We start from the raw sequence: 13,695 nt of genomic DNA on the forward strand, positions 1-13,695 counted from the left end.
TAATAAATGTTATTTGCAGTTAACAATTTTCTTTTTTCTTTATTACAATATTTATGGCAAGACTAGGTATACACAATATCAGCAGAGTATCTTTACTTGTATTTCTATCATTTGACAACGATTCACATTAATTGTATTTCCTTAATAGGTACTTATGATTATTTACACAATGTACTAAAAGTACTAAATGACAAACATCTTAAAACTATAAAAATATCCGTCCGTCATTCTTATCTATTTGACCGATTAGTTGAATTTCCGCTAAAAAAATATTGCTTGTCATTATAGGACAAGAAATAGGCTTCTTCTATCGTACTTATGTCATGACCTCACGTGAATGGAGTAGCGGGCGTAACTAGTAATAAAAGGAAGCATCATATTTCTAATACCGGAATCGTAAAACCTAGTATAATCATTTATGGAATCAATGCATGAAATTGTAAAATATGTTAGAGCGGCCGTAACTCTAACACTGCTGTATCATCATCAGTCTGCAAGATTAAAAATTATTGTACAATTTAAATTGAATAAAATTTTGTGACCTTTTGTCTCCTTGATACAGGTTACAGTGTATAACGCGTCAGCGTTCAAGGTCCTTAGAAGTTTCAGGTTTGGTTAGTTGTGACGGTTATGAATAAATAAAAAAATTATAACCATATCCACTATAAGCCGTGCTCGCGACTACGTCGTTATAGTAGTAGTATGTCTACTAAGCGAATTTGTGAAAATGACATCATGTAAATTTATGTATTTTCAATATATAAAGTTATTTTGAAAATACTACAACTCTATATAAATAATAATAGATCATTGATAACGAAAATTTATTTAAAATTAAAACGTTGTTCTATTAAAAAAAAATGAAACATATTGAATTGCGAGTTTATAGAGGAGGCTCTCCAAAAAAAAAAAAAACTTTTAATATGAACTTAAAAACACGAAAAAATACTTAATGATATTTATAACTATGCGAAAACTGTAATGGTAGAGCAGAAAAATATAATTCGTTCCCGTGCGTTAGGCATGTGTTAGGTATACATGTACCCTGCGGAAATACTTTTTATGTAAACAAACCCAGTTTACATATTACATACGTTATATGAAATATTGTAGTCCCACATTAGTCCGATATAATTGGCTATAGAATTCTAAAAAGAAGACTAAGCAGTGATTTCACTTACATCTGTCGTATTGTCCGTATCCGTAATTTAAAAAATTATGAATGAGTCGTGAGCTGGGGCCATATAACTTTTTGTTTTGGTTGATCAAAAAGAAGTGTTCTGACGTTAACAGTCGTCTATGTTTGTCACTCACAGGTCGCGTGCCTACTTCCATCTACAGGAAGTACTTCCACGCCGGCGGAAGCTGGTCACTTCTGTTCTTTACAGTGTTTTTCATTCTCCTCGCACAACTTGTAACATCAGCTGGTGATCTTTGGCTTACTCATTGGTAATTGATTAATTTCACTTATATTAGCAGCTCAAATTTTCACTAATAACATTATTTTTTATAGGTTGTCGTTACAATTTTTAAGAAATCTTTGAATATAGAAAATTATTTAAAAATCGTTCTGATTTAATTCATGAAAAACTTAAGTGAAAATGCACGGTTCATAATTATATTTACTTTACCATATTGTGTTATGGGAAATTATTTGAAAAGCACACACCGGTTGTTTAATAACATGCTTCTCTAAGTGTAATTTTTTTTTTTGCAGGATGAATGATGTAGAAGCGACGCATAAAATTGAAAAATATTCATTAGCAAACTTTTCGGATATTTCAAACGGCACAGACGTTAACGATACTCTGTCAGTACTGAATGTGTCAACAGAAGCATCACCTCCCATAACAACTGAATCTCCGACTACAATCAACCCAAACCTCACGGTCATCGGTACAATGATGAGGACAGCCATCACAATCCAGAACATAACCTCACACGAACAACCCTTCGACCATTCATTTTATATTTACGTGTGGGGAGCTGCAATTGCAGGCTGTATTTTGTTTACGACGGGAAGGTTAGTAACCGTCTAAAGACTATGTATATGTTCTTAAATTGTACTCTATGTCTAATTTGATATTAATTGTCTTATAACATTAGTACTAGTATGGTAAATAGCTATTAAATCATCAATTATAAAAATAACTTTGTTCTACATTCTAAAATTAGATAATTAGCCATCGGTGTTAGCCATTTGCTTTAAAAATAAAGAAACATATTTGGGTCTATCGGTTATTGTCTCTTTAAATATTTGTACAATTGTTTTTTAGTAATAAATTGTAATACGTTTATATGAAACGTGAGCGTCGTAAATTAGCCTTCGTCTATATGCAAAATACAAAAACTGCTTTATTTTTTAATAAATGTGAAAAGAACTCAACAAGACATTGTAGAAATTTTTTGTTCTGTAGGTATGTGTATATGTTTAATGTATGTTGTATATCGATGGTACATATTTACGCGCTCAGTCGCGGACGGAAGCCTTATATTTAGTAACACAAACATCAACAAAATTAAACCGAAGGCGGGATTTGTTTGATTACCTTTGTTTTAGGCAAGCATGGAACAGATTTTTTAAAATTTTTAATTGGTTATTCAAAAAATCTCTTGGGGTTCGCCCGATGATAAGCGATCATCGCCGCCCATGAACATATAAGAGAAAATGCGTTGCCTTTCTTTTAAGGGTTTAAGGATAAGGAAAATATTAATTAAGGCCCCCCAACTGGCTACAAACACTGTAACAGTCATACATTCGAGGCCGATGCTCTATGGGGGCTACACTCCCGGTAGATGTACGATGCGAGTTGATCCAATTCGTACCGAACCGTGGTCGACGCCCACATAAAAAAAAAAAAAAATAATACGTACCTGGGATCTATTTTCGGTGATAATAACTCGATCTTGCCTGAGGAATGTTATTGGCTTTATATACCCTAATGAAAATCGGTAATTGAAACATCTCCCCTAATATTATATGACTTCTGCGCATTCCGTTACACCGCAGACATTTATAATTTTTTTATTATCAAATATCTTGCTACTCATTATATCATAAAATACATAAGTAGTAATTAATATGTAGAATAAACAGTGAAATATACCTACACGCTTTTATCTAAAGCGCATGCAAATATAACGCATTAACGCTTAATGCACGGGATAAATGTTTTGTGGTGTTAGTTTTATTAAACTAATAACTGCTTTTCATCACCCTTATATCAACTTCACCTGTATGTTTGAATGTTTATGTATATCTGTACTAACTTCCGCCGGCAGCTTTACCCGCATGGAATTAGGACATTTATAAATGATTTAGTGACTACTATTCCTGTTGTATACCAAAGAATTTAAGGGGAATAAAAAAATATCCTGTCACCCAAGTCAGCTCATGCATTGACTGTATATCAAATTTCATCAAAATTCGTTCGGAAGTTTCAGCGTGATTGAAGGACAAACATCCAAACAAACAATTTTTACATTTATTATATTAGTGCGATATAACCGAATCCATAAGGCTTGATTTTGACGCACTTTAAACGGACAGATTAATTTCAAACTTGGTGCATAAAAGTATCGGTGATTATAGAATAATTTCATGACTTTATCTATAAAGATATTATTCAGATAAGGATCACCGGGCTTAAATTATTTTCTTATGTATTTTTTATGTGGTCAAGTGAGACAGTATACTTAATACCTATTATTATTAAAGCGTGTTTTTTTACCATGAATATTATACTCATTTCAATCATCAGGTTTTTATTAATATTACTGCACCAATATTATAAACGGGAACGATTTAATAATTTGTGCGTTTGCACTGAACAGGCTCTGAAAGTGCTGAACCGATTTGAATAATTCTTTCAATAATGGGAAGCTACACCATCTCCTTGGTGGCTTGAAAAGACTAAAATAGTCCATCTATTTTAGTTTTTCAGAAATTATTACAGCTTCTTACTAAAACTACAATAATGTGACCGAAGGTATAAAAAAAATATAATAACCTATTATATTTCCCACGTTAATTCGAATTTGTTGGGTTAGGTTAGTATTCTATACTATTACTACTATTCGTAGACTGTTAAGTTTAAATTGAATAATCATTATATATCTCTTCGTTTCTTATTATTTTCCAAAAGTCTTTACCTATTCTAATATCGCAGCTATCGATGACACTTATTTTTAAAGATTGTTATTTTTGTATCTAAGTCAAATCAATGTCAACAACGTGACTTTGTCTTGACCTTGTGCTACTTATAAGCGAAAAGTAAAATATATTCACTTAAATATGTTTAAAAGGCAGAAAATTTATTTTTCTTAAAAAAGAAACGCACAAGATATTAAACACATGGCATACCAAATTTGCGAGCGGTATAGCTTATAATATACCTTTAAACAGCTTATGTACCTGCTAGAATATCATATAATTTAGAGAAATACATACTTTTGGTAGCTAACATATAAGGTAGGGAAATACGTGCTTACGCGATAGGTGCAACATGTCTAAATATATATTATGCTTTGGACAAGTCTAGACAAATACAAGTGCGAATGATGAAACACCGGTCCCTAATTATATATATTGCATCCTATTAATAACTAAAACTTACGTAATGTTTATTTCCTATTGTTATTACATTAAAATTCTAATTTCAGATCACTAGTTTTCCTGTTCGTTTGCATGCGAAGCTCGATAAGGCTTCACAATAAGATGTTCAGTAACATACTTGCTGCCACGATGCGTTTCTTCGACACAAACCCATCGGGTCGTATCCTCAATCGATTCTCGAAGGATATGGGCGTGGTGGATGAAACGATGCCTAAAATGTTCTTAGACAGCATACAAGTGAGTGATTAAATAGTTATAAGATTTTTGTTCTCCAAATATTAGTTAAATTCAATTTATCTCAATGCAAAAGAATAAACGATCAAATACACAGACTTACATATTATGAATAAAAAAATTTGTTAAGGTTATTATTCTAGGTATGAGATATCAAGGTTATAAAAAATTATAATTTTGCAGGTATTCATGGTGATGGCGGGTATAATTATTATGGTGGCAATTGTAAGTCCGTACATGTTGTTAACAACCATGGTCTGCGGTGTTTTAATGTACTTATGGACACTCGTATATCTCGCTACAGCGCAAGCTGTTAAGAGGTAAGTGAAATTTATTTAGGAGAATGCAAATATGGTATGTGCTCATTTGGCCCGGTGCAAACTAGCAATAACGTTCTAGTTTGTGAATAATCCCATATATTGTGTACTTATGATTATAGCGAGATCTTTGTCCGCATAAAAACGTTAGAGCTAAAGCCTTCTTATCGCTATAAAATATACGAGTGAAATTTAAATATTTACAGTTTGCACTTAGCGCATTTTACGACCGGGTCTGATGATTATTAAAGACGAAACAAACGGCTTAATAATATGATTTTAATTACAATAAATAATCGTTTGAAGTAATTAACTGCTTTATAAGTTGTTAAGTACCTACGAAAACGTTAAAAAATATGGCATTAAAATGCAGTATCCATGCATTAGAATAATTACGAATTACCGGGAATGTGATAAATTGTGAGTTATGTTTTATAAAATCGTTTTGAATTAATTAATAATGTAATCGAAATATAATAGATTAATTAGAAACCTTATATATCTAGTTATCATAAATCGTACCACGGTGATTTCCTCGGAAAACCATAATGTGAAAAGAGAATGTATACATTTAATTGTTAATCTGGGTCATGTATAGATAACGAGACACAAAGATGGCATTAATATTCAATATTTATGTTATTACTATTTTGCAAATAGATAATGAGGTTATCTATGTGCCGAATCGCATTTAATATTTTTTGTAAGCATTTTTTTGCGTGGAGTGTAAGAAGTTAATTTTTGTAACGTATTTCATCATTATACTCATACCCTACCCAATCCATTTCTTCCAGCTCTGTTGCCCTATAACATAAACAAACAAAATAATTATTGTTGACACACAAGAGTTAGCGGTATATGTCACAAGGAAAAGAAATAAAATTGAAATATGTACCTGCTTTCCGGCTTTCTAAAGTAAAAATTCATTTATGGAACAAGGAAACGCTTTTACAATAGAATTGCCCTTAATAATAAATTAAAAATCTATTTTAAAAATTTATTATTTAGTAGAGCCTACTATGGCATAATTGACTTTATATCGAAGATAAAAAGAAAATCCATAGAATGTTATCACTTAAGAATCCCCATGCCTAGGGCTTTGCTCTGTTGATATACATATTACCTATGTAGAATTTACATCTTATTCCTTTAAACGAGCAATTCTTGTATATATATATATATATATATACATATAATTGGAATCTCGGAATCGGCTCCAACGATTTTCATGTATACAGGGGGTTTCGGGGGCGATAAATCGATCTAGCTAGGAATTTTTTTTAGAAAATGTCATATTCGTGTTTTATTCGTGTTTTTTTTTCCTGACTGGAAATTTCTGGTGAATAATAATACTATTTTGCTTCGTAGATAGCTGGACAACTGAAATAACACATAGGCACTTTTTATACCGATATTCCTACGGGATACGGTTACGCAGCACGCTTACGCGGTTTCAACCGCGGGTCACAGCTAGTGTAACATTTACGTATGATTTTAAGAGACGATCTACATAGGTTTTTGTTGGCTCTTCTCTGTAGAAACTGCTTTCTAAACCGGAAGTAAATATTAAAATTGTCCTTAATACACTAACTATGTTCCTACTCTGTTATGACGCTCCGCATTCATTACCAAAACTAAACAAAACTAGTACAAATTTAGCGAGATAAAAGTAAACGTTCGGATAAAAACAAAACTGCCAACAGGGTGGAGGGTGTGACCCGCAGCCCCGTGTTTTCGCACGTGTCGGCGAGCATGGCGGGGCTCCCCACGGTGCGAGCGTGCGGCGCGCAGGAGCTGCTGCGCATACAGTTTGATGACAAACAAGACGTCCATACTGCGTCTTGGTACGTACTTTATTATACCTTTGGCCGGTTTTTCAATTACTGTATAAATATTATTTCATATGTTCTGTTCAGCTTGTTTGTCAGATGAAATGCCAAATAAACATTGAAAAGAATAGTTCTACCAAGGTATTTTGGCGCGTGACAAAATTCAGAACTATTCTTACAGAAACAAATAAAAATATAATCTGACTATGAGTTTTTGTCACATGACATTTCACGCGTAAAATGAAATTTCTTAATGATTTTATTAAGAAACAAGTATTTATTCATTTATATTTTACAGGTACTTATCACTTATCACCAATACAACTTTCGCGATATATTTGAGTTTGATATCTGCTACGTATGTGGTCGTTGTTGCCTATACTTTCCTCCTATGCGGTGACGGTAAGAATCAAGAAATTTTAATTCCTTAAAAAATAATTATTTTCAACAAAAATCTTGACCGCCTACAAATTGTCAGGACAAGACATGGGAGGCACCACATTTCTAATAAAAAAATTACATAAAAATCAATCACACAGTTATAACGTAACAAAAACCTTCCTCCACTGGAATTGCTCCCACTTTTTTGAAGTCGTTTGAAAATAATATTTTGTGTTTTAAATATGCTGTAGATTAAAGATGTTTGAGAAATTATTAAAGGGATTCTATAGTTAAAAAATGTTGTATATTATTTCAGAAACGACAAAATCTGGAAATGTTGGTCTGGCTCTCAGTCAAGGTTTAATTCTCGTAAACATGATGCAACACGGCATTAAGCAAACTACTGAGGCTATATCACAGATGATAAGCGTGGAGCGAATCATACAATACACGAAACTGCCGCTGGAAAAGTTAGAGGGGATTTCCCCGCCAAAGGAATGGCCGCAACGAGCTAAACTCGTATTTAAGGATCTCTATTTAAGATATGACTCGGAAAGCGAACCAGTACTTAAGAATTTAAATAGCGTTATTGAGAGTGGATGGAAGGTATGTAAAATTTTTGAAACAAAAAAAAATATGTATATATTTTTTATTTTATACATAATTCCTGTGTTTTTGCCGTGTAGAAACACTGACATCTTTACTTGCAACCAGCAGTAACAATATAGTTTGTGGGTAAACTGTATGCAAATTTTTCAATTTGAATTCTATTATAATAATAATAAATTCTTTATTGTACACCAAAATAAAAGTAACAGAGAAAAACAGCATAAAGAAATATTGTACAAAGGGCGGTCTTATCACTAACGAGTGATCTCTACCAGACAACCTGTGATAATGGAAATGCTGGAAGAAAAATACTTTTGGAGGTGTAAGCAACTGAGCAAATTAAATTATATAATATTAATAAATAGACAAAATACTTATATACTTTACACATATATACATATAATAAGAATATATAATACTATATATATATAATATTACACTAATACATACATATATATTTATACATGTATAATAAATACCATTTATTAATTTATAATGATAGGTAATAGTTTTTCACCAATCCATCAAAGGTAGATAACGTCTATTATAATAAAAAAGCACTAGCAATAAAAATGAAGGTACTCAAACTCGTACAAAATAATATTATATTTATATAATTTATTTTAAGTAGTGTACATATTATGATAAAATAAATATTTCAGGTGGGAGTAGTTGGACGCACCGGAGCAGGCAAGTCGTCACTCATAGCGGCTCTGTTCCGCCTCGCTCCTATCGATGGGCACATCTTTATCGACGATTTAGACACTGGGGACATTGCTTTGAAGGTACTTGTAAAGTGAATTAAACTAAATCCTGATAAGGGACACTTTTTTATTTGTTTTCTTGATTGAGATTTCTGCGTCGGAAATTGGAGGTGGAAATATGTAGGATTGTCAATCTACAACGTGAAGTGGAATCGAGTGTGTCCGCAGGCGCAAAGCTAGTTCTATATGATAAACGAGTTAAACTACAAAAGCTACTTCTACTGTTAATTCTGAAAACGGAAAATGCCCTTGATGTTATTTAAATGTACAGCATATTTGATACTACTTATATATTTGGATAATACTTCAGGAATTTGGTTTCATTACGCTTGTTTTTATATAATTTCCCTATATTTTAATTGTTATTTGTTACTCTATGTTTTCCTATTTTTCTTTTTCAGCAACTACGTTCAAAAATTTCGATTATCCCACAAGAACCAGTCCTGTTTTCAGCCAGTTTGCGCTATAACTTGGATCCTTTCGACAAATACACAGATGCTGATATCTGGAAAGCCTTGGAACAAGTATGTCTAGCTATTCAATTCATTGTAAAACAGTTTCATTGTATGGAAATTGTATTGTAAATTAATAATAATAAGAAAAGCAATAACAACCACAATCACTTTTTATTTACACGAGATATTCGTACTGTCTTCAAGATTTATAAAGCAATTAGAATATTATTGTGCTATTAATAATTATGTTATATCATGAAATCTAAAAGCAACACAAAAATATACCTATTTTTGGAAATAACACATCGGGTTAATGGCCTCCACTAGTTGAGCATGAATAAGTAAGTGAAGTCCCGTGTCCCCTAGTGGGGTATGGGGCAGATGATGTACATCTGTTTCACTGATCGATTTTCTTTACGGACAAGTAGGTGATCAGCCTTCTGTGTCCTGCCAGACCGAGACATTTTTTTTTGTGCGTCCCCACCGGGAATTGAACCCAGGACCCCTCGGTTCTACGCTCACGCGTTAACCACTGTACCAAGGAGGCGGTCATGAGCATGAATACGGGGTGTAAAAATAAAATGACATAATATTTAATGAATAATAAAATCAGGTGGAGCTAAAGCAAAGTGTGACGTCACTAACGTCGGCTGTGGAGGCGGGCGGGTCGAACTTCAGCGCGGGCCAGCGCCAGCTGCTGTGCCTCGCGCGCGCCGCGCTCGCCAACAACAAGCTCATGGTGCTCGACGAGGCCACAGCTAATGTTGATCCCAAGTGAGTATTACCAGTTGCCACAGTACAAGGGAATGCATACATTAGTACAAAGCCTTTGATCTCGTAGTCAAAGCCGAAAACGTTTAAACTTTGCAATGTCGTGATTGTCTGTTGTCACAACTCATTATGACTCTTTTCATATCAGGTCCTTTGTTTTGCCTTCGACAAAAGTGGATCTATATATTTATTTTTCCAGTATTAAGAGTAAAGACTAAACACACAAGTTAGTATTCCAAAAGATGTTTTTATTTGAATGCAAAATTTTGAATATCTGTCTACAAATAAAGCTTTCAATATCAAGAAAAAAAAATATTACTTTTTTAATGATCTAAGAGCCCATTGATTGCCTCCGGTATAGACTGGTACAGTGGTTAACGCGTAAGCTTAGAACCGAGGGGTCCTGGGTTCGATTCCCGGGTCGCACAAAAAAAATGTCGCGGTCTGGCAGGACTTGTCCAGAAAGAAAATCGATCAGTAAAACAAATGTATATCATCTGCCCCATACCCCAGTTGGGGACACGGGACTTCACTTAAAGAGCCCATTGCCGCAAGATCATCCTTATTTCCTGAAAGATAAAGTGTGGACATTTTCCCTTCTTCCAGAAAAAAAAGAAAAGTGGACTGGGCTCTCACTCTATAGGCATGAAATAAATAAACAATAATCATTATCGCATACATTAAATCAAACCCAATTATCCACTTATTTTGATGCAAACTAATAACTGACACTCATTTTTCACAGTACTGATGCATTGATTCAGAAATCAATACGTAAGCATTTCCGCGACTGTACCGTGGTTACCGTCGCTCATCGATTGCACACAGTCGCAGACTCCGACCGTGTCGTTGTAAGTTTATAATGAATGAATTTTAGTTCGTACTTATAATATGTAACATATAATAACATTTTATTTTAAATTTGAGGTTTTTGTAATTCTATGTCTGAAAAATTTGCTTAATATTTATAAACTCTTAATAATTAACATTGAAACAGATTACTTCAACTTTATGCAAGACATTGATACTATCTTCAATTAAAATATGTCTATTTTGTATTCATTGTAATCCAATAATTACTGCATAAATATTAAACAGGTCATGGAAGCAGGGCAAATAGTGGAATGTGGCCATCCACACGACTTGCTACAGAAAGAAGATGGATATTTTACTAAAATGGTGAAACAACTCGGGGCGGCCTCAGAAAACAGTCTGCGTGAGGTTGCACATAATGCGTACTTACAACACATTAAATATGTCGACGCGGATGATCAGCAAACATAAGAGTTTAAAAAATCTTATCAATATTTATTATTTTGCGATATCTTACCACAATTGATACTCTCCAGTTCAGACACTCACATCCTTCACTATTCCTTATCCCATATAAATCTCAAATCCAGTGTTACTTTACCAATGCACATGCAACCAATTATAGTAGAGCTTAAAAGCAAAAAATATCTTTTTTTATCCTCATATTTGCAGTCCTCAATAAACATAAAGCTACTTAAGATAAATAGTGATAACTCATACTGGGTACTAAAACGAGACTTAAAGTCAATTTTATTTTTGAGATTATATTTTGTGTAAAGTAACAAGCATGTAAGCTTTATTTTTAAAATTAAAGTGATATGTCGTAAATTAAGTAATCTTAATGTAAGTACAAACTTTAGAGCTATTTTATGCTTCAAGGACCAAGATATTTTACTTAGTCACAATATTTCAATTAGATATAATGTAGTATGTATGTACATTTGCTAAAGAAACTTTGGTAGTTTTAAGACTACTGTTATATACTCTTCCTAATTATAGCTAAATGTTTGCAAGTTCTATTAAACTGCCAATATATCTTTTTATGTATTAAGGTATCCTAATTGAGACGTCATTGTGCCTCATTATGATTCAAAGTTAAGTACTTATTTATTTTATAAAAGACTACTGTGCTATGAGATAGATTTATTCAATAAGGAGTAACAAAAAATATGTTAAAATAAAATACATTTAAATCTGTAAAACTTGAACTTTTATTTTTAATCTAATGCACTGTATGTAATTTTTTTATTCAACATATAAACATTATTATAATAACAAGCTTTGCATTCATTTCATATTTTATTTTGGGACTTTCACATTCAAAACTCCATATAGAAAATGTTATACACTAAAGATTTGTTGATTAATTTTTATCAAAGTGATATAAAAATCTCTACTTTTTACATGAAAAAATCTAATATATCATAATAATATATCCTTTAACTTTCACTGAAATCTGATTAAGGTTATAGTTATATATAATTTTTTTAGTATAAAAGGGAATCCCTATCACAATTAGGTTTTTTAATAAATCTGAGGTTTTCTTCTATATTCAATGAAAACTCCATCAAACTAATTGGACTTTTCCATTTTTTACTAAATCGGCAATAAATTTGTACTGCAAAATATGTTGCGAACCCTCTGAAATAAGAATGGTTTGAATTAATGATATAATAAATTTCATATGTTTATTTACTTGTAACAATCCAGTAATAATAGTTAATTAAACCATTTGTTAAAAACTAGATGATATTGTTATCAATGAAACATACCCTCTAAATCAATTTCTTCATCTTGATCACCAAATAAATCTTCTAAAACTATGCCATTTACAGTTTCATTTGCTTTCAAAAATACATGCGATTGTAAATTTGGCATTATAGCCATTTTATTTGTTTCAAAAGTTTGCATATTACTTGGTACACTATTAAGAACAGTTTGTTTTAAATGCTGTTCCATGTTGAGTAAATATTCTTGAGCATATCTATATTCGGATGTTGTCAAGTAATTGGTCCCAGACTCAATTCTTTGCTTCTCTTCATTTACAATTGTGATACAGTACTTTTCTATTTTATCTAACCTAGTTTTGAGGTAATTGCATATAATATACTTTATCCGATTCAATTCCATTTTGTGAATGGAAGCACGAAGGTCTGTTTTTGGTAGTTTGTTTATATTACGTTCCATGTGCTGTATTTGACCTAACATACATTCCACCATATCATTTCGATGCGGGAGTATTTCAGGAGAAAGTCGTTCGTTTTGCCAACTACTTTGTAATGTTTTTAAAACAGTTTCAGCCGTTATCTCTTCCTCTTCGTCGCTTAAATCTATTTCTTCTGCATCCATTTGAAATATGTATATCTAAATAGTTTTCTAAACCAAATCACTTTTTACACTTTTGGTAGATCACAATACAAACGTCAATTTGAAATGATACAGTAAAACAAAACCAAAAGTAATATATTTTAAAACTTTATGTATGATTCAACCATAGCTTTCAAGTTTAAGTAATTTGTTTAGTAAGCTACAAAATTGACAGTTTCAATTATTATTATTATGACACTTGTACTTGAAACGAGCTTGACACTTGACTCTGACTTGACTACCACAGAGTAAATTCGTATGAAATTACGTGGATTACGCGCCACGAAAGAAGTCCAAGGCAAAGGTGCAAACTTAAATTAATCGTTTCATAATTAAATTACATTAGTAGGTGTATACATAAAAGAAGTTGAGATGAAATTGTAGTATATATGTAAAATATCTTAATACGTTCATGATTGCGATCATAGAATATAAAACACAAGAGTGTGACAAAAAAAGGTTACACATAAAAATTTGATTTGAAAATGTATATGTTATATTAAGTGATACTTTGTGATTCAACTAAGAATATGATAGATT

General features: G+C 32.2%; 2 protein-coding genes across 2 annotated transcripts in view; one reads left to right on the forward strand and one right to left on the reverse strand.

Moving 5' to 3' along the window:
- Positions 1 to 11,352, forward strand: part of LOC119829873 (probable multidrug resistance-associated protein lethal(2)03659) — a 74,358-nt gene extending 63,006 nt beyond the window's left edge. The window contains exons 13-24 of the mRNA XM_038352571.1: positions 1,317 to 1,449; positions 1,718 to 2,023; positions 4,663 to 4,852; positions 5,033 to 5,169; positions 6,870 to 7,010; positions 7,294 to 7,397; positions 7,693 to 7,982; positions 8,648 to 8,770; positions 9,151 to 9,273; positions 9,818 to 9,978; positions 10,721 to 10,826; positions 11,074 to 11,352. Of these exons, the coding sequence (XP_038208499.1) occupies positions 1,317 to 1,449; positions 1,718 to 2,023; positions 4,663 to 4,852; positions 5,033 to 5,169; positions 6,870 to 7,010; positions 7,294 to 7,397; positions 7,693 to 7,982; positions 8,648 to 8,770; positions 9,151 to 9,273; positions 9,818 to 9,978; positions 10,721 to 10,826; positions 11,074 to 11,259 (2,000 nt within the window). The 3' untranslated portion in view covers positions 11,260 to 11,352. The remainder of the gene's footprint in view (positions 1 to 1,316; positions 1,450 to 1,717; positions 2,024 to 4,662; positions 4,853 to 5,032; positions 5,170 to 6,869; positions 7,011 to 7,293; positions 7,398 to 7,692; positions 7,983 to 8,647; positions 8,771 to 9,150; positions 9,274 to 9,817; positions 9,979 to 10,720; positions 10,827 to 11,073) is intronic.
- A 670-nt stretch (positions 11,353 to 12,022) lies between these two features.
- LOC119830074 (DNA replication complex GINS protein SLD5) lies at positions 12,023 to 13,366 on the reverse strand. The gene is made up of 2 exons (XM_038352917.1): positions 12,561 to 13,366; positions 12,023 to 12,429 (listed from the first exon to the last, which is right to left on the reverse strand). The coding sequence occupies exons 1-2, from the start codon at positions 13,135 to 13,137 to the stop codon at positions 12,356 to 12,358; spliced, it is 651 nt and encodes a 216-aa protein (XP_038208845.1). The 5' UTR covers positions 13,138 to 13,366; the 3' UTR covers positions 12,023 to 12,355.
- Positions 13,367 to 13,695: the final 329 nt, after the last annotated feature.

This window comes from Zerene cesonia, chromosome 11 (genome assembly GCF_012273895.1).
Source record: "Zerene cesonia ecotype Mississippi chromosome 11, Zerene_cesonia_1.1, whole genome shotgun sequence".
Taxonomy (NCBI): domain Eukaryota; kingdom Metazoa; phylum Arthropoda; class Insecta; order Lepidoptera; family Pieridae; genus Zerene; species Zerene cesonia.